Consider the following 21,256-nt stretch of genomic DNA (forward strand, 5'->3'; position numbering starts at 1 on the left):
TAACCAAAAATCATTGATTGTTGTTGATTTTACGTATCATTTTTAATTGTTCTTTTTAAAGATTTTGTAGATAATAGATTTAAACTGATTAAAATGCATTATTGGCTAAAGTAATTCAAGTTACTTGTATAAGAATACAGGCACATATGGTTTAAAAATGATCTGAAGGTTGCAAAGGAAATATTTTATTTAAACGGCCACAACCTAAGGTCAACGACGTTGTGAAAAATAAATGTCATCGTAATAATTGTTCCTTATTAAGGAATGTAAGCATTAAAACAAGGATCACACCGACACAATAATTCAGTTTTTAAAACTTTTTTATTGTTTTTTTATTTTTTTTACTGATTTTTTAAATTATTTATATTATCTACAAAGTAAAAGTTTCTTTTTTTAACTTAAAAGTTACATAATGGTCGGGTGAGAAGTGGGATCCAATCACCTCGGCCATCATCGTTTCATAAATAACTGTTCTCCTCGTCTTCGGGCGCCAAAAAACGACTTTAATAGTTGTGATTTGGTTAGAAACTTGTCATGTAACTGGAAACAAATGCAGCACATAGCAGCAGCAGCAATAGTTAAACAGTAGGATTAATACTGTCTAGAAGTTGGAAGATTTTTTTTTTCCATAACAAGGTGCAGACAAATACGTTAAGTTCCAGTTCTGTTATTTACTCTCCGTTAATTGCTTACTCTCCTCTCTTGCTCCTCGCTCGGCAAGCTGACTCGAGTTTAAACTCCGTTAGGGACCCTCTCAAAAATGTGTGTCGACGCTGTTTTTCTTTTTTAACGGTTATGTCTGTATGTACTGCATATCTGTGTCTGTGTATGCCCATATCTTGAACAGCTAACAGGGCCATAAAACAGTCGGTTCTTCCCGTTAAATATTAATCTTGTTAAAAGGTTTCGTCACTGCATCAATCTGTTAACATTCTCTTATTGCCTAGACTTGGAGGGGAGGGTTAGGAGGAGGGGAGAAGAAAAGCTGATGAGTATTATGAGTCATGGGTGGATGAAGAAAGGGGAGGAGGAGGAAAGGGGGGGTCGTTCTCTTCAGCTTCTTCTGGGTAACAAGTGCGAGGCAGAGGGTCCTTCAGCTCACCAGCGCCCCCTGTCTACAACTGCTGCTGATGATGAGCCTGCACTGCAGGAAGCACACAGGGAAACCAAACACATCAGGGTTCAGCTTGAGTGACGCCAGATGTAGAACGTACACAAAGACCTGCAACTTCTAGGTGCATTGATGAGCACCGAAAATAAAAAAAACCTAGTCGTGATATCACACAGTCAAGAGATTTTTTATTTAAACCAACACATTCCTCTCTCCCCCAGGGAAGTGGACCCGGGAGCCTACCTTGTGGGTGTGCCAGGTAGGAGAAGTGCGTGGTGGAGGAGACGGGGATGGGGTTCAGGGCGTTCTGGGGCATCTGGGGCTGGGGCCCCCCGGGGCCCTGCGTGGCCATCAGCATCATGGGGGGGTGGCCGGGCGCGCCGTGGTGTGACTGCACCATGCCCGACTGCATATGAGCCTGGGTGACAAGGAGCAGGCTGGCTGTTAGACGGGGTGGCTGAGAGGGCCAGCGTTTGTTTGCAAGTGAGGGAGACAGAGAGGAAGCAGAGAGAGAGAGAGACAGACGGGGGGGAGAGAGAGACAGAGAGAGAGAGAGAGAGGAAGCAGAGAGGGAGACAGAGAGAGACGGGGGGAGAGAGGAAGCAGAGTGACAGAGAGACAGAGAGAGACAGAGAGACGGGGGGTGAGAGAGAGACAGAGAGGAAGCAGAGAGAGACAGAGAGAGAGACGGGGGGGAGAGGGAGCAGAGAGGGAGAAAGAGAGGGAGACGGGGGGGAGAGAGAGACAGAGACTAAAGACTAAATTTATTCTCTTTGCTTTAGCGTATGGCGAGTAGCGGATGTTTAAGCGTGTAGCAGACTTGTCAGAGCAGCGGCACCAGAGTAGCTTAGCTTTGGGCACTGTGGATATAGAGCAGCCATAAGAGCAGCACTCGCAACCAGACAAAATGACGCAACCAGAAAATTAATACAGCTCCATTTCTGAAAGCCATGAAAAACAATTACAAAATAAAATGGCATTTCTTGTTCCTTAGGAATATGATCGGCTGCGTTTTGTCCTAAAATGTGCAGAGGATATGGGGGGCAATAATACCCAATAATAATGGCACCCAAGGACACTACGTTTACGCAAGAAGGAGAACTGAAGAAACTCCAATCAACGGGACATGGCTAGAGGCACTTTATTGGCTGGGAGCTGACTGGTGGTGTGTGCGTGTGTTTGTGTTTTATTTAGTTTTTAAAAATAACTAAGTAAAGGTTTCTTATTTTTTTACTCCAAGTTACATAATGGTCGGGTGAGATATGGGATCCAATCACCTTGGCCATCATTGTTTCATTAATAACTGTTGCGGGCGCCATAAGTGACTTTAATAGTTGTGATTTGGTTAGAACTGGAAAGCGTGCGTGACGGAGCCGAGACTCACCTGCTGGACATGCGCCATGTGGTTGGGGTTGTAGCCGTGCGGCACCTGCTGAGGGTGGAGGTACAACGTCTGCTGGCCGGTGGGGAAGGAGGCCTGGGGCGACTGGGGGTTGGGCCCCTGGTTCATCGCCGGGTTGCTGGGGGCCAGTGGCGAGTACATCTGCTGCTGGGGGGCCTGGTTGGCCATGTGGAGAGCCTGGGCCGCCGCCGCCGCTGGGACACACACGCACACACAAGAACACGCACACACACGGAAAGAAAGCATGCGTAAGGAAAACTGCTCGGCAGGCCCCTTCATACTGAGGTTCGAATCGACGCACAACGAAGAGCCTCCGTTCCGCCGGACTCACAGAAGACTGTTGACAGGCTGGACTGGTGTTTAGAAACGTGAAGCGGTCCGTCTGTGAGTCACAGGGCAGGCCTCAGCACACCAAAGCTCAGAGCAGAGCGCAAATGGAAGCACAACTTCCTTGTGCCCTCGTCTTCCCACGGAAGGCGTGTGAAATCCCGCGCGCTTTCGCTCGTCTAGGCCAGTTAAAGGGATCCGCTCAACAAAAAAAATCAGCCAGGCAGGGGTGGCATGAATACGCCCCCCACCCCCACGCTGGAGAGAGCCTGCGGCAGCTCGGCCTGCGGCGAGGAAGTGTTGATCGATTAGCGTGGGGGTGGGCCGAGAGAGGGCGTGGTTAACGATTGCGCTCTGGGCGTGAGCTTTGGTGCGTTGGGGGCGGTGGTCGCCGTGTGCGTTAGGGCGGGCGCGAGGAGCTACGTGAGGCGCTACGTGAGGCGCTACGTGAGGTGCTACGTGAGGCGTTACGTGAGGCGCTACGTGAGGCGCTACGTGAGGCGTTACGTGAGGCGCTACGTGAGGCGCTACGTGAGGCGCTACGTGAGGCGCTACGTGAGGCGCTACGTGAGGAGCTACGTGAGGCGCTACGTGAGGCGCTACGTGAGGAGCTACGTGAGGAGCTACGTGAGGCGCTACGTGAGGCGCTACGTGAGGCGTTACGTGAGGCGCTACGTGAGGCGCTACCTGAGGCGCTACGTGAGGCGCTACGTGAGGCGTTACGTGAGGCGCTACGTGAGGCGCTACGTGAGGCGCTACGTGAGGCGCTACGTGAGGCGCTACGTGAGGCGCTACGTGAGGCGCTACGTGAGGCGCTACGTGAGGAGCTACGTGAGGCGCTACGTGAGGCGCTACGTGAGGCGCTACGTGAGGCGCTACGTGAGGCGCTACGTGAGGAGCTCGGGGCTAGAGGCGGACGGGAGCTCGGAGTCACCTGCTGCCGCCTGCTGGTGCTGCGAGTGCTGGACCGGGCTGGCCGCCTGATGGCTGGGGGGCCCTCCGTGTTGCCCACCCTGCTGGCCCTGGCCCGTGGGCGTGGCCGAGGGCTGAGGGTGCTGAGGGTGGGGGTGGAGGGTGGCATTGGGGTGGGGGTACTGCTGGGGCATGGGCCCTGGCGACACTGGAACACACACACACGCGCCCACGCACGCACGCACGCACAAACACACACCACAGAGCGGAGAACGTCAGCGCCGGAACCCAACCTGAGGCCCGCGAGCGGCTCTAGGCAGGCACGCGGCTAGTCTGGTTACCGCGGCGACCGGAGCCACACAGGAACGGGTGAAACCCGATCAGCGACTAACAGATCGGCCCGCACCCGACGCCAGAGGGCTTCTGGTGCAAAAGAAAAAGGATCCCAAGCCAACTGTCCTTATATCCTCGCGTGCAGAGGCGAAGCCGGGATGCCGGAGAACCCAATCTTCACTGCCGCTACGTGCAGCGCGAGGAATCAGCCGTTTTCTCCACACACACACACACACAGACAGACACACACACACACACACACGACGTGGGGACCGGGTGGCTCGACTCGCCAAGGACAGGGAGTTATCATTCCTGGGGGGGGGGGGGGCAGACCTACCATACATGGTGTGTGTCTGCTCAGCGTACTGCGTGGTGGAGGACGACACCATGCCGGGCTGGCCGTGGGTGGGCGGAGCCATCATCCTGGCGCTGCCCTGCATCACCGGGTTGAACACATGCTGAGCCTAGCGGGGGGGATACACAGGATGGACGGACGGTTACAGGGGGTCAAATGCAATCAGGCTCGGTCATGGTGGACAATCAGAGTTTAGGCGTGCAATAGCATGGGGTCAACCTATAGAGGGAGTCCTCTACCGTGCAATTGTTCCTCCGTTTGGTTTTTGGGCTCATATTTCTGTACTTTGATCAGAACAGCTTCAGAGTCCCTCAGACAGCTGGGAAGCCCTCGGGCTGTGATGCCTTATATTCACATGTCACATAAAAACTGTATTAACCTAAATCCTTTAATAACTGATATTCTCCCTCATAATTGAGTATAACTTTTACTTTTGCACATAATTGGATTGGATTTGTACATGATTGGATAAGTTCATTTGTCAGTAATACTAGAACCCGGTGATATACTTATCGCTTTCTACTATACTTCTTTATTTTTCTGTCCTTGTCTATGATTCTTTCTGAATCCCTCTACAGCACCACGCCCACAATGGATCGGTTGGCGACGACTTGTCCGGGGGGTCCCAGCGCCCAGCCCGGGGAGCCCTGACCCACCGCTGCACCTCACCTGGGACTGGTAGTGGGGCATCTGCTGCACCAGGGGCTGGCTGGCAAACTGCTGCGGGCTGCAGGTGAAGTACTGCGCGGAGTAGGCGGGGTTCTGCGCTACGAGGGGCGGTGCCGCCGCCGTGACCGGGTGCATCATGTTGGGCGTGCCGGGAGGGTGGTGCTGGTCTGACCTCTGCTGGGGCATGTTGGGTACTGGAGAGGACAGCGGGACGTGGAGCAGGGAGAGAAAGCATTTGGTGGTAGCGGTGGTCTCATCTCACCTCCACGTGAACGGGACAGAAAGTGAAGAAGCGTTTTCGGGCAAGCGTCTCGGCTCTTTAGGGATACGTCACGGGTGTGGAGGTGAAACGTTGACCTGAATGATGTGGGGCTGTGCTCACCTTTACCTGGTCTGTAAGGTTTGGACTGGCTGACCGCCATGTGGGGCATCTGGATGTGGTACATGGCCGGAGACTGGAGTGATGGAGAAGGAGAGAGGGACAGAAGGGGTGAGGCACGGCACACCCACGGACAGAGTCCTCCCCACTCATTCCCACTGTCAACTCAGTTCATTCTGCCCTCCTGATTCAAACACAAACAGGAGGGAGCCTGACCAGGCCATTCACAGGGAGATGGCCGGGTTTGTTTTGAATCGAGGACTGCGGGGGGAGGATATGGCGCTCACACTGGGCTCGTCGTGCGGTCCCTGACACCCAACATACACACAGAACTACAACACCGGGTGGTTGTGCGTGTGCGAGTGCCGACACATACCCACACATCCCAGCATGCCTTCTGGGGCCACGGTTTGAGAGTAGAAGTCTAATCCCTTACCTTGGGTTGTCATGCAATTTCCCTCCTCCTCCTGCTGAGTCTATCTCGGGAAAGCTGCACCGCTGTTTGAGATGCACTCTGTCTTTTGACACTACCACCCAAATACAACGTGTGTCAACTCCCTGTCTCAAGTGTGCCATGCATCGGTGGTAAGCCATCCCCCTCGCTGCTCATCAGCGACTGCATCCGTTACGATGAGAGGGTGACAGCGGAACACTACGGTAATGGTGCCCCCGGTAACTAGGATGCAGATGAAAAGGACCCCCCGTGGAAAAAAGGAAGAAAAAAATGATTGTTTGAAGGAACTGCGGAAGGAAGTTGGCAAGCCAACCTCCGTCGGGCATTACTTCGCAGGGCAAGCAAAAAAAATGTCAATGTGGAGTTGTGTGGAGGAAGAAAAAAAAGAAAAAGATATAATAGAAATTTTAGAAAATGTCACAAACCTTCCAGATTATGCTTTTCTAATGGAGAGAGACAGAGAGAAGATTGAGAGGAGAGAGGAAGAGAGGGAGTGAGGAAGAGAGGGAGAAGGGGGGAAAAAAGAACCAGTCTTTAGTTTGACACCCATGTTGCTCATTTGGTCTTGACTGATGTTGGATCACCAAGTGTTCCTTAAAGCCACTGGCAGGACAACCAGATATTGACGCTCACAAGCTGTGGGTTATCTGCATCAGTGGAGCCGTAGGCTGAGGCTGTAGCCGGCTGTCGGCTCGAATTACTTATCTGCTTAATGGGCAGTTTTTTAAAATGGACGGATTATCAACTGTTAAAACACACACGCCTACAGCAGCCTTCTAAAGAAAGTCGACCGTTTTTAATTTTTCCGTTGATCGATTAACTCGCAGCGCTTTTCTTTGACGGCCCGCGGGGTCGTGTGTGGACGGATGGAGGTTTTTCAGAGGCCCGTGACCACCAGTGAAACACCAGGATGTGTTCCTCGCGTTTGGCCACTCCCTGACCGCGGCCCTGGTTCAGTTGTATTTCATCTAAATCCTTTATTATTAAATTATGATTATTACGAGTTACCTTTTTGATCAGATTTTTGTCATGCTTTTTCCAAACGGTGAATTGTGACAAAATGCTTTTCTTACTATGAGTTAGTCTAAACAGAACACTATAATAATAGCATCCTGCCACGGTATACTCAGGGAGTCTGCATTTTGCTGGGGACGTATATTCACAGCAGTGCTGTGGAGTTAAGGGGAAAAGCACAATATGTATATTGTGTTTATGTGTGTGTGGGCGTGTCAGATGAAAGAACAGCATGAAAAGACGCAGCATCCCCCGTGCATTAAAAAATGATGGAAGGAAAACAGCTCACAAAACAACGCATGCAGGTGTGTGTTGGGGACATCGAGTAAACAAAGAAATGACAAAAACGAGGTAGCGCCATTCTCCTGGGTGGAAATAAACAAGGACAGAAGATGGATGCACAGGGAGGAAAACGATGGGTGAGGACTCAAACATGTGGAGCATGGGAGACAGAGGGATAAGGGGAAAGAGACTATTGTGGAAGCATGCTGAAAGACGTCGCGTTGATGGAGCGGAGGCATTGGTCTTGGTTATTTGGTTATTATTGCATTAATATCAATATACTGCGTGTAGAGTTTTAAACACTGATTCGAAGGATCCAACGGGCGTTCAGTTTAAGTTAAAAGATAAACCTGAGCTTTCTTCTAGCGTACTCCATATTTGGGTACTTTGGTGCTTTATACACTTTATTCCTTTTTAGTTGTTAATGTTTGACTTGCAGACATCAGTGCTGTAATGTTTTTACTCAACTACGCAAGCGATACAATCAGTTCGATTAGGACCTCAGGCGGGAGCCATGGTTCCGACCGCATACTCAATCGTTTTTCCCGTAGAGTTTCTCGTTCTCGGTGCTGTGCAACACGGCGACAAATCCCTGAGCCGCGGGCGAGGGCCGTGATTATCCCTCGCCTGTGGATCTGTCATCGCACAACTACGAACAAGGCTTGGATCTGCCCACGGGGGCCTCTCTATCGCAGGTGTCTGCTGCCTCTCACCTGCACTCCAGGGCTGACGGGCGTGAGGGGGTACATCTGGGGGAAGCAGACCTGGCTGTACACCGCAGGGGGCTGCTGCACCACGATGGAGGGGCTGGGCTGGCCCTGCGGCCGTGGGGGCGTGGGTGTGTTGGCAGGCTTGGGCTGGAAAGGAAAGGAAGCGAGACGTGCCACACAGCTGAGTACGCTTCACATGTGGGGACGCTTAATGCCGTTGATTTTCATCAAATGCCTGTGCCCTCCTTTGACTGACCTGGGCATTGAACCGAGGCTTGAACTCGTGGGCGTTGGGGTTCAAAGTGGACTTCTTCACCTGCCTGCATTGGGGAAGAAAGAATGTAAACAATTCTAGCAACGCTCCCTCCACTTCCAACTCAGGGCTCCCCCGTCCTCTCCTTCCTACTCACTCGTGCACAGCCTCCTTCTTCTCTTCCCGGCCCTCGGCCTTGGTGAAGGTGGAGGGAGAGGTGGTCTGGACCCCCTGCGAGGTCACGTCCGGCCCCGGCCTCTTCTGGTCGGCCCCGGCGGGGGAGGAGGAGGCGGCGGCAGACACGGCGGGGCTGCCCGGCTTACCGGCTGAGGCGGGGGGCCCCTGGGCGGAGCCGGGGCCCGCGGCCGCCCCCTCGTCACCGCCGCCCTCCTGGCCCAGAGCGGGGGCCTTGTCTAGGGGAGGGTCCTTGGGCTTGTCCCCGGGTTTCATCTGGTCGAACGCGGGCTCGGCGTTAGAGCTGGACTGCAACTGGACATGGCAGAGAGAGAAAGAGAGGGAGAAGAGGATCAGTATTTGGGTGAGGCTTTATCAGATTGCTGATGAAAATGGGAGACTGTGTACAAGTTATGTTGTTGTAGCTGTAACCGGCCTGCTTTCGTGTCCCACTCAGCATGGGATTGGTACATGGGTGTGCCACAGCACTATTGGCATGTCAACATGGCTGGACATTTTACTTTAGAAGAAGAAAGAAAACTGTGTTCAACTCACCCTAAAGTCTACGCTAAATTTCTTTAAATTGTCTATTTGTTTTCTGTGGTCTTGAGCCATGGAAGGTGGTCCTGCAGGAGAATAAGAGAGGAGACAAGGATTGTGGATCAGTTCCTCATTCAACTCATCAACAAGACCAATGTCACCGAATCAGAGGAAATGCATACAGTGACTGAACGGTTGAGTTCACCTTTACACACGGGTCTAGTTATACTAGGGGTGCTATCAAGGGGCTTGATGTTCTCCTTATTCGCTGTGGGCGACGTCTGTCTCGTCTCCTGGACCCGGCTCTCTTTCCCTTGAAGAGCGCAGAGGGAAAGCGCAGCGTGAGTGAGTGAGTGAGTGAGTGAGTGAGTGAGTGAGTGAGTGAGTGAGTGAGTGAGTGAGTGAGTGAGTGAGTGAGTGAGTGAGTGAGTGAGTGAGTGAGTGAGTGAGTGAGTGACGAGTCCTGCCTCTTAAAGCAGTGAACAAACTACCTCACACAAGTGGAGTCTCACCTTCTGCAGCGGGACCGGCCCCGGTGCCAGGGGTGGGGGTGGCAGCGGCAGGAGAGGACGCCACCGGTGGGGGGGCGGACGCTTCCATTGGAGCTGCACCTGCCTGGGTTGGAGCCACAGAGGCGGGGCCTGGGGAGGCTCCACCCATGTTGTTCTGACGGGGGGAGCGAGGTCTGTGGACTGCAGGGAGCACGGGGGTAGAAGGATGGGGTTGATCACAAGCTACCAACTCATAACAAAAAGCCAAGTACTTTCTTTAAAGTACTTAGCAAGTAAAAGCATTTATAGTTTAGATCCAAATACTTTTGAGACTGCAAGCTTTCTTTATTTATCGAACAAGTTTATAAATTATTAGCAAACTGGTTATTTCAGATGTGACTCATGTATTTGTTCTGCTAATTAAAAAGTAGAAAATATTATTATGAAAGGGCTTTAAAACAAACAGAAAAGTAAATGGGTAAAACCCATAACCCATGTGCCTTACCTCCACTGACCACAGAGGACCACGTTCCCCCAGAGGAGCTACTCCTAGACTGCTGGGTGACTGGAACCTCTCCAGGGGCATTGTGGGACATGAAGTCCACTCCTGCACTGGTCCGGCAAGGGGGTACTCTGTGGGCGCGGGGAGTCCGCTGGGACTTTGGAGACATCCTTGGTGGACCTGAAGATGGAGAGGAAACCAAAAATACAAACGTTAACAAAAATACGATTTCAAAAAGCGGACTAATTACTCCAACGGAATGATATCGCAAAGCTACAGTCTTCTCTGTCCCTGCGCCACCTTCTGGCAGATATCTACCAAATCCAGTCAGAGCCTCTGGGATTTAGGGCTTTTATAACTGAAGGAGCCGGTGCTCTACCCATCTCACTCACTCACACTCTCTCACACACACACACACACACACACACACACACACACACACACACACGAGAGGAAGCACAGTGGGTGACCCCGTGTGTTGCCACAGTACACTGCACACACAGCAACCAAAGGTGAATGAAACAAACACGCAAAAAGGGAAACGAAAAAAGATGCGGAAGTGGTAGAAGAAGAAAAAAATAAGGTGTTGGACAATGGGTGGGAGCCAGGAGATAAAAGTGTGCCAGAAATACGGACCTCTTCACAGGTCACATGACAAATCTAATGAGATTTAAAGACGACATTTTAACGGCCTATAAAATATCTGAACTAATCACCCCTGTTGTGCTTCAGCGGGTCTGGTGTGAATGGTTGAAACAAAGAGGTGCAGCTGCAGACCGATTCATTCTCCATCCATGCGTAGCCTTGGATATTGTGCGAGGTGCTCAGTAGACTTCGGATAAACGTTTCGGCACCAATGTATCGTGGAGCAAACGATCGCTTAACGTTGCGTCACAATGCGTGATCGGGTGATAAAATGTCCAGCCAGTGGGGACCTGTAATAGACTGTGGCATCACTTCCGCTAGACGGAAGGCTCTGCAAAACCTGGGTGACACTCCCATGCAAAGTGAAACAGCCTTATGCACTGACAAAAGAGCTGTTTCTCACTACCAATCCTCACGACAGGGAAGCGGCTAAACTGCTCTTAGGTCAGTTGTCGAAGCTGTTTTGTTGCTCTACTGTTTTGTTGCTCCTCACTATATCTGGGCAAAAACATGTTTCAACAGGGTGTGTCACAACCCTGGGTTTAAGACACCTTCGCTTTCATTTAGCTAATTCTGTTCCAACATCAATGCATGTGCCTTGAGCTAGTGTTTTTGCCCGGGACTACTCCCCACTGTTGTGGGTACCTTCCGAAGACATGCGTTTGGGCAGAGTGGAGCCTGGCAGCGCCAGCCCATGATGGGCCGAGGAAGATGAGGAGGAAGGATAGGAGGGATAAGAGGAATGGGAGGAAGGTCTGGAAGGTCGGGAGGGGGGTCTGGAAGGAGGCCTGGTGGGCGTGGCGGCCCGGGGAGGCAGGGAGGATGCACCAGACTGGTAACGAGAGGGGGGGCGGGAGGAAGGAGATGGACAGGGCGAGGGCCAATGGGATGGACCTATAAAGAGGGATGGACAAATGATAAAGGATGATTGAAAGAAGAAAGGAACCAATTATTGACGACCATACATCACACAAACACAATGGAAGAGGAGGATGGATAAATGGAGAGAAGCAAGGCAGCAACAAAATTCTAAGCCTCAATTGACAAAACAATTTATAAAAATAAAAGCTATTCTACGATTAGTGACAGCAGTGGTTGCTCAATGGTAAATGATTACAACAACTGTGCAGATGTCTTTAAACCAATGACACTCTGTATCAAAACCTAAACTAAATGCATTGCCTTATTTGGAAGGACGGTTGGGTTGCGTTTTTTGTCAATACTGATCAACTCCACATCCATCCATACCTCCGTTGACCACACGCTGATCCGCCCCAGCGCTGGGGCTGTAGTCGTGGGCTCCCGGGCGAGGCGGCGGGGGTCCGGCGGAGCTCTGGACCAGGCGTGGGGAGTTCTGACGCCCCGCGCCCCAAGACAAAGCCTCTCTGTTCCTCTGGCCAGGGGGAATGTACTTGTTCTCTCTACGCGAGCACACAGGTGGCCACGGCCATCACCAGGCAAAGGTGCAAGACACACGCGTTAACAGTCCTGTCAGTATATATTCTCGTCAATATAAAAAGCTTTTGGCACACTGACGTTGAAAATATGTGCTACGGAAACTTGTAAGGGAATTGGCATTCTGGTGCTGGAAGTGAAACGAAAAGTATATTCTGTCCATAACAAAAGCACGCATGCCAAAAAATATAATAATCAAGCTTTTTTTTTTATTTACACAATTCCGCACCAAGTGCACATGTCTGTATTTATATGCTGTATATATTATATGTTGAGGCCGCGGTACGTGCGTGTGCGGCGGTGCGGTCGGGGGCGAGCGTGCGGGCCCTGCTTCACCTGCTGAGCGCGTGCGCCTCGCGCTCCCCGCGCATCACCGCCGTGTACTTGTCCTCCTCGGACCTCTCGTCGTTCTCCAGCGCCACGCGGGCCTTGTACGTGGAGCTGGCCTCGATCTCGTCCGCCAGCTGGGCCGCGCGCGCCTCCCGCTTCAGGAACTCCTCCGAGTTGTCCCGCTCAAGGGGAACCCTGGGGGGGGGGGGGGGGAAGAGAGCAGCCGAGCATCAATAGGGGGGCCAAGGTGCTGCTCCGATAAGGTGGGAGCTAAAGCAGTCCCCTACAGCTACCCGCCGCCGTCTTTAGCCTGGACTTGGGTTTTATTTTTCTTGAAAAAAAATAGGCAGTTTTTTATTTATCTGTCAAATGTGCGTTCCTCTTTAAAATGAACAATGTCATCCCAGATTGATTAAAAACCTACAAAAAAGAGCAGCAGATAACAATATACATAAACCGGGGTATGTTAGTGGTTTAATAGTCGATTTACCAAGCAGTACATTTCATTTCTAATACATTCATTTTATGACATTTCCTTCGATTTTAGGACACTGGCATCCAATTAATTAGATCTGTTAGTACTGATGCAATACAGAAGAGACGATTTTCTGTATCTGCTACCTTAGAAGTGTTCCCAAAAATGAACGTTTAACACAAAACACACAAACACACTCTTTTTTCAAGGGCATAGCAGCAGTCGCTCTCCACAAGCAGCACTTCTCCGTCTGCCTCAACGTAGTTAAAGCCCAGCTGGTTCTACAAAAGCTGATAGTTCTCCACGCACACCCAGGAGCATGATTCAAAGCACATTACTGTTGTTTCCAGGTGGCAATACTTGGCATAACAAGTTAAGATAGATACCATGATTTATTTAGAGAACCCAACTGTTTGGATACAAACAAGCTCCAGTGTATCTAAGACTGAATTCACCGGAGTCAAATAAGCTCCTGCCTCTACGATTCAATGGTTTAATGAGGCAGGGTTTAGTTTAATGAGCTGGTTCTCTCAAATTGGGCTGCTTTGAACTATTGAATGAGGTACTCTTTTTTGTTGTGTTAATATTGGTTTTGAATAATTGTCAAATAGTTGGCAGGCAAAATCTGAATACTTATACAAGTTTGGTAAATATTTCCAATGGATGAAAAGATTCATAAGTGAAGCACAAGTCCATGTTTCTCACCAAACCAAGTATGTGCACCACCAATTTAATGTTTACGTGAAATAACATGCATACATACATCATTCATACATATTTTAACGGTTACAATCTTAAAGGGGGTACTCTGTTAAAAAAACTTAAAAAAAGTTTGAGAACCACTGATGAGAACAAGCTGTCCTCACTCCTTAAAAAGCTGAATCGTGGCAAAAGACAAACACAGCTTTCAAAACCCACGACATGCACGAAGTGAGGGGGACGGCTTACGTGTATGTGGAGAGGCTGCTGTCGTACGTGGACAGCACGCCATACTTCTCTTCGTTGTATTTGAACATGTCATTGGGATCCCAGCCGTTGGACTAAAGAAGGCGAAAACAAAGAGGCATATCCCGTGAGCTCTCTTCTTTAGCGTATAAAACCAACAAACATGTAGATTCAGAATGCTATAAAATGTTACATTGCTCTGTGTGCGTGCGTGTCTTACTACGTCCGTGTCCAGTGACTCCAGACTTCCGGAGGTGTGCGTCTCCCCTCCGTCCCAAGGTTCCAGATCTTTCTCCTTGTGCTCCCCGTTAACACGACCGCTCACCGCGGCGTCTGTAAAGTTGTCTACGGTGCACACACATAGTTATCTATCGATCCTGTGGAAGCAGTATGTATGTTTGTGTGCACTATCACTACGTTTATAGCAAGGCTCAGTGAGTCAGTTATGAAGGGCCTCAGCATTGGGCTTTTAGGAAGCCTAATGCCTATAAAAACACTGGATTAATTGCCTGAACCGGCCAAGGTATTACTGAAGGAAATTAGGCATATTATGGCCTCGTAAATACAGCCCTACCCACTACTATGCCCGTCAAGGAAAAATAGGCTTCTTCCAGCGGAGAGCAGAAATCATTTTATTGTATTTTTTAACCGTTGTTAGAGGTGAGAGATGGGTTTTTAAAACCAACCTTGGTTTCCACCATTCAATATTCTAGCTTCCATGTCATTAACATCCAAATTATAACCCGTATGAAGTTATACTAATTTGGCCTCTTGTTAACTCTCACATTCTTATGTCCCTACTTTGGGAATAGTTTAATTAAGCTAGGCCAATCAGGGAGGGGGGGGGGGGGGGAATTAAGGAAATCTAATCTCAGTGAACCCAGGTCTGATCTCATTCCAGCACTGGCACACATGGGCCGTGTGCATAAAGCATTCCATGCCCCTGGTCTGATAATATTTAGCTTTCCCACTAGTCCCCCCGTGTTCAACCTTCTGCAATTAAGTGGTAGGGAGAGGCTTGATCCATCACATAATACATGATCAGCACTGCAAGGTGGGCCCACAGGGCCTGATCATGTCAAGCTCATAGGTTGGAATCGTGTATTCACACAGAATGTTGTGAGAGTTACAAATTAGGCAAATCAGCAGACAAGCCAAATCAAAGATGGCGCTTTGGTGGGAGTAAGCAAGCATGCATTACAATGGACTCTTATACAGAACTGGAACAGGAATTGACTGAGAGAAAAGGCGCATCATCTTTAAATCAGTTATCACTTTCCAAAGAAGGAGGGAGTTAGAGAGACAAGGACATATTAGAGGAGACAAACCAGGACAGGACATTCAAATCAGCAACAAAAGAACAAAGAAACGGAAGGATTAAAGGAAAGCTCAAACAACAAGTGCGTATTTATGAGGAGTTCATACCCAGCCTTGTGTCAGCTCATGTAGGTGAAAATACAGCCAGGTAACAGTGCCACATATGTTTGTTTCAAAGAAAATGACAAAAAAAACGTTTTAAATCTGAATTTGGAAGAATAATGGAATTATTATGCATGTATCGGGCTCTGAATTTGGCCCGATATATGCATCTTTTTTTGTATCACTGCTTGAATAGTAGCAGACCTCCTAGGAAACTCCATCATACCCAACATGAAGCTTAAAGTCGCAATCTCAAAGATCTCCAAATATTCATATTACAGTCAGTTAAGTCACCATCTACTGCCAATGGATGCAGCGCCATGGTGATTGAGCATCTCGACTACTGATTGAAGCTCTTGTATTGGGTTTCACAAGCGGCGCAGTTAGTGGTGCGTTTTCCACCCCCACAGAGAGGGTATGTTGGAGCTACCTCATCTGGCTCGCTCTTCAAGACACTTGTGTGTGTGTGTGTATGTGTGTTGCTGATTTTTCCGCCATAGGTGGCGCCAAAGAGAACAAATTGGAGATCTTTGTGATTGCCCCTTTAAAAAGGCTACAGTAAACTCAAAGGAAGATCCCATGACATTGATCGAAACATAGCGTTAGAACTTATATCCATGCATGCCTCAATCCAAACACAAGTGCTTTCTCCCCAATCATATGTTGTTAAATGTTAATAATTATATTGTTAAGAGGTAAGGGTTGTTCGTGAAATGTGAATTATAGGAATGTACAAGGACAGAAAACAGATATATTACCTGCATCTGATGAGACTAAACCATGGGAGAAGAGAAACAGAAATAGGGAAAGAAAGAGTGTCAGAGAGCAGGCACTCTACCGCACAGTACACAGTACTGCACCCACTCAGATGAGGATTTACCAATTGATCAGTTATCAATGACTAATCTATCTAAACAATCCAAGTATACAATACTGCACAACTTACTAAATAAGGTCCTCAGTCTGAATCTCTCATAGACATTGATGAATGCAGTGTTCTAAATACTCTATTTGAAATAGGATTACAAATGTATACACTCCAAATAGACTTCTGAACTTGAAATATCTTAGTTGAGAAATCTGCTCACGTCGTAAAACAATACACAATTCGTCACTTGATGGTGAGACAACTGATCGCATTACATTTCTGGATGGTTTAATCTTTGATACATGCAGTGTGCCTAGTCACATTGGTGGCTCCTTATCACGTCCATCCTACATAAACCAGCGTATTTCAAATGAGAAGCTGTGCAAATCCAGATGAATTCTATGAAGAAGGCTCATTCAGTCTTTATTGAGTGCCCCTGCTGTGCCAGCGAGACCTTTGCACCGATCAATAATTCACATTACTTTTCAATGGCTGACCACTCTGAGCAGACGCGATATAACCGACTGCTCGCACTCTTTGACAGCAATGGTTGTAAATACAGACTAAACTAGATCAATTTACACTGATATTCATTCAGTTTTGCATTACTTTTGTTGCATTATATATTAACGAGACAAACTATCAGTGTATGTGATTGTGGCGAACAGATGCTGAAAACAAGTAGAGCAGGAGCCATCCTGTTTTCAGTCTTTATACCTTTCCGTGCAAAATTGGGGTCCACATCTTTGAAGGTCACCACCACCACATCGGAGGCCTTGAATATAATGCTTTCCACAATATCTTCCTTTCGTGGACCCCCGGCTGGCTCGGGACTCTTTCTGTGGGCCGCGTCCAACACCAAGTCACACTGACGGGCACAGGACCAACGAAAAGGTTATGTTTTTCTTTCCTCACAAATGTATTAATAATGAACGAGAAAGCATATCAAGTCAGTCCCTTCACAACACCTCATTAAGGTAATAACCGGATATGAATGATAGATGAAATATAAATTAAAACGTTTAAAAGCTGTTACAGATATTAATGAAGTACCATGAAACTGCATCAAAGCCAAGCTGTGCAATTACAGCTACTCTGAACGTCATATTCTGAGGCTAGGTTAAGTTTTTGTACAAACTGCCACCTAAAAGGGGAGGCATTGGGAAAATAAATCCCCATAAAAGGAAGAATAGAGGGACCACATACCTCCTTTCCTTAAAAGGAAATATGCAGAGAGTAATCTTTATATAATCCACCTTAGAGGTGAAGCTGCATACAAGTGCTGCCTAGGCATGATCTTCCCTGATTAACTTCAACTACTGCCGTTATTTCCCTGGAAAATTAAAGTAAAGCACTGCATACGCTAGGGCCGAGAAACGGCCCTAACGAAGGAATTTCAAGTCATCCTTACCTCTGGACCGTAAGTCTTAAACACTCCTTCATAAACGGCTCCATTCTTCACCTTTAGCTCACACTTGGTCCCCTGTGAGAACAAGATTACAGTCATATCACAACAGTAGGACACCACGACGATGATTGGCTCCAATATCAAACTACGCGCCAAGTCCAAACGATCTACAAAGCTGTTCTCCGGAGACTAAGATCAAATCTTTGATCGGATATCTGCTTTGTTTTCGCAACCAGCTGTTTTCTAGTAATTACACAGCTTTTGTTTACTGCGACGCAGAGAACCGCTCCGAGAGGACAGCATGTGGGGCATGACAAGCTGTTTGACAGACTGCATGGCATGCTGCGGTAGGAGATTCATTTACACTAAGCATAAGGCGGATGCAAACACGGGCGTCTCTGCAGTGTGCAGGATACTCTCTTTGACTCATAGTGGATATGCCAATTGACCGATGCATTTACCCCAAGTGTGTTACAACACCATGAGTGCATTGATTCTTAGCATGCATGTCTTCCCCCCCCCATAGTGGGAATCTAACACTACCATTAGGAGCTAGACAGTACCATAACTACAACTAGCTCAGCATAACGGATACAACTAAATTATCCAACAAATGCAGTAAACATACCACCACTGATGTCAACACGTGGACCATCCTCATGTTTGCATACACACCATTGAAGACAACCTCAAGAGAAAAGAAAATTCTATAGTTATGATTTAATTGTGTAACTGGGTTATAATTAAGAAAACGCCTAAGATAGAAATGTATAGACAGAGGCTAAATGTCCCTGTGTATTGTTTACACATTCATCTGGGTAAAGTAAAATGTACTGTATTTATTTTTCTGTCTTGGTATATTCAGTGTGGTCAACACATTGTTTACTCCAACACAGGTTTATCAGGGAGACTGGACAATTCAGACTATTTCAACCAGTTTGTAGACATGTTCTTGACTTTGGCTGGCCCAAATTGTTCTGAACAACGCAGTATGCAGGTACGAGGTCCAATACTGGAAAGATTTGTTTTAAAGTAACATCAAGCCCATCAAGAAATATCTAGTAAGTAAATTACTTACTGCTGCAGAAGGTCCTTTGCCACTGTGCCTTCCTCTGAAATAGAATGGGAAATGCTTTTTAGATTGATCAGCAATTTAAAAATAAAAGAAAAAAGGTTAAAAGTATTTCACATTCTATGATATTTTGACAATATGCTTTAATAAGATAGTCATTGCTCTTAAAAAATAAAACAAAAAAGTGGGAGCAATATGGGAGAAGAAGTCCTGTGTATGAGTCATCTTTGAATCAAGAAAATAAATAAAATGAAATTTATAAAAAAGGATCAAAATTAAAAGAATCATAAATCAATTTTCATTTCTGATCTAGATTTGAAAAAGGAAAGCATCCCTCGTGAAAGATGGTTTCATTCAGACATAGCAAGTACAACTGGATACTGATCATAATGTGGCTCTTGGAAGAAAATAAACGTAACCTCGATCTTTAACTATGTCCTGAGATGCACCTTGTACAGCCGCTGGAAGGGCCGATTTGAGTCAATGAACGCTATATTCCAGTTCCACCGAATACACTTAATGCCTAATAACGGAATAACTTCATAACAATTCCGACGAACCATCACTAACATCATAATGGAATACAGAAGAATAAAAGACAACGCATCTTTTCGATCACGATTGAACCCCCTCGACATATTGAGCATGATTCTGTTGGAAGACTACGCAATTAATGCGAACTACTGTCGGGGACCAATAAAATGAAGGCTATTCGGAACACGCCAATGCCACGCACTCGCAATATGTGTGCATAGCCTGTAGATTTGTAGTATTGGTTAAAAATGACACATGCATAAATGTCATACTTCAAGGACACTTTCTCACATATAGACCAACGGCAACGTCAAGGTTGAAAGCCATCTGCTGGTTTATCCTCTCTTCTACCCCATAGCCACCCCCGCCCATTTATTTCATGCATGCGCCTACACATTTTACATCAAATTCTTGGCGAGTCAATGCCACGTTGTGGCGATATATAGCTACGTGCATGTCCCTATTAAAACCAGTTGTGTTTCGTTGCAAATCGGCGATCATCATGTTGGCGCCGCACCAACCCCAAATGAGCATGATATACAAGCACGGACTGTCAATCGGCTAATTAGCTGGCTATCAAGCCATGCACTTCGTGCAGGGCAACGTGAGGTTGAAGTAACCATTAATAAATAAGGAACCACCCAAATGCTACAACCTCACACGAAAGGCACAATCGTACAGGGAATGCAAGACAACATACATGGGGTGATGTCAACAGACGTGGATCATTTAAAGTACATTAATGAGGCATCATCTGGTCGAAGTTGCAGCAGGCCAAGCTAACAGCAACGCTAGGTGGCCAACACATACCAAGGCCCAAATACGTTCTCATTCATATACATAGTTTTCCCCAACGTTACAAACTGTCCCCATTTAAAACGTGTGCCGTTCCCAGCCATTGTAGTAATTTGAGAGTACGTTGCATTTGCATCACAGTCTCTCTTATTACGCATATGCAATTTTTTCACTGACCTGCCCAAATTGTGTCGGCCCCCGCCGCTTCCTCCGGCACTAGAAGCGGTGGCACCGCCGATGCTGCCACCGCCGGGCTTGCGATTTCCACCGGCCTTCATTGACATGGTGATCCCATAAACGACAACGTTTGCAGTGTTATCTAATGGTTCAAAACGACCAGCTCCACGCTGCAGTTCGGCGGCGATGTGACGGCGTCCACCTGCGTGACAGCTCGCTAGCAGTCTAATGGTAGCTAGCTAGCAAGCTAATGTCAACCTGCTTATCTACCTTGGCTTCTTGAGAACGATGCTAACAAGCTAGCTCTCTAATAAGGGCTAACTAAATTAGCAATATGTACAATCCCTATTAAAAGAGGAAACGGAATCCTTAAAAAAGACAGCGAGTGCCAATTACTCTTCGGAAAGTAAAGTGTGTTTCGCACCCCTTGTCAATTTGTAATGTTAACGCAATAATATTTTTCTGATTATCTCAAAATCGGGTTTACAGCTATCTCGGGTTCTCTCCGTTGCTAACAGCGAAAAGACCAAAACAGTCTGAAAGGAGACAAAAAGCCGCGGAAGGATATATGACAGGCGTAATAATACATCTTCAACGAAACATTCCTATAATGTAAATTGACACTCAAAACACTGTTTATACTTGTAATAATGATTAAATTGTGCATCAACTGAGATAATGGTTAAGTACATTCAGACCTATTTGTAACATATAACAGAGACATACTACATGGCACTATTTACAGGAAGTACACTAAATGTCGGCGGCTGTATCGTAGCATCCACGTGAGCCGGCGAACACACTGACAGAGACGCACGTTGCCGTAGTGATTGTGTGTGAATGTGTCAAATCTGGTGTCCAATATTTTACAGTTAAAACACACAAAAAACGGGTTTGATTTGACAAACAATAAGTACTTAAAATGTCTAATTAGGTGACAAGTGCATAAAAGGTGGAAGTGTGTTAATCACTAAATACCCAATTGCATTCAATTATGCAACTGTTGAGAACCGATAATGTAGAGTTTGAATACCCAAAGTATAAATGATAATAGAAGTAAAAATCAGCAAAAAACTTAGATGACGCTTGAAACCTACAAATCGAATTACTTCGATACTGATGATATTTAGCACACGTATGATTTTATTTAGATGAAAACATAAAGCAATGTTGAATAGGCCATATTTAAGCTTAATAGCAGTTCGTATAATGCATGTTTTTATAT

At 47.4% G+C, this 21,256-nt stretch overlaps 1 protein-coding gene across 6 annotated transcripts; it reads right to left on the minus strand.

Annotated features, from left to right (window-relative positions):
* Positions 1–355: 355 nt before the first annotated feature.
* On the minus strand, positions 356–20,550 carry atxn2 (ataxin 2). 6 transcript variants are annotated; one of them, XM_079748444.1, is made up of 25 exons: positions 20,032–20,550; positions 18,532–18,565; positions 18,082–18,141; positions 17,457–17,528; positions 16,763–16,913; positions 15,936–15,950; positions 13,979–14,103; positions 13,762–13,853; positions 12,345–12,533; positions 11,802–11,974; positions 9,912–10,088; positions 9,428–9,607; positions 9,121–9,228; positions 8,931–9,001; positions 8,359–8,690; positions 8,205–8,268; positions 7,952–8,095; positions 6,368–6,385; positions 5,498–5,564; positions 5,110–5,303; positions 4,423–4,549; positions 3,775–3,960; positions 2,496–2,707; positions 1,355–1,529; positions 356–1,144 (listed from the first exon to the last, which is right to left on the minus strand). In XM_079748444.1, exons 1-25 carry the CDS (start codon positions 20,136–20,138, stop codon positions 1,116–1,118), a joined length of 3,102 nt encoding a protein of 1,033 aa, XP_079604570.1. In that variant the 5' UTR covers positions 20,139–20,550; the 3' UTR covers positions 356–1,115. The 6 variants fall into 6 exon arrangements, with proteins under 6 accessions (XP_079604570.1, XP_079604569.1, XP_079604573.1 ...); XM_079748443.1 differs by having other exon boundaries at positions 5,492–5,564; XM_079748447.1 differs by lacking the exon at positions 18,082–18,141 and having other exon boundaries at positions 5,492–5,564.
* Positions 20,551–21,256: the final 706 nt, after the last annotated feature.

Source organism: Pollachius pollachius, assembly GCF_949987615.1.
Source record: "Pollachius pollachius genome assembly, chromosome: 1".
NCBI lineage: Eukaryota > Metazoa > Chordata > Actinopteri > Gadiformes > Gadidae > Pollachius > Pollachius pollachius.

What these genes read in the sequence shown, in the direction of transcription:
- atxn2 (XM_079748443.1), bottom strand. Translation starts at nt 20,138, where the DNA reads ATGTCAATGAAGGCCGGTGGAAATCGCAAGCCCGGCGGTGGCAGCATC. An exon ending in AAGAAGGAGGCTGTGCACGA is followed by an intron (nt 8,269 to 8,358) that starts GTGAGTAGGAAG and finishes TCCCCAATGCAG; the next exon opens with GCAGGTGAAGAAGTCCACTT. An exon ending in AGCCTCGGTTCAATGCCCAG is followed by an intron (nt 8,096 to 8,204) that starts GTCAGTCAAAGG and finishes TTTCCTTTCCAG; the next exon opens with CCCAAGCCTGCCAACACACC.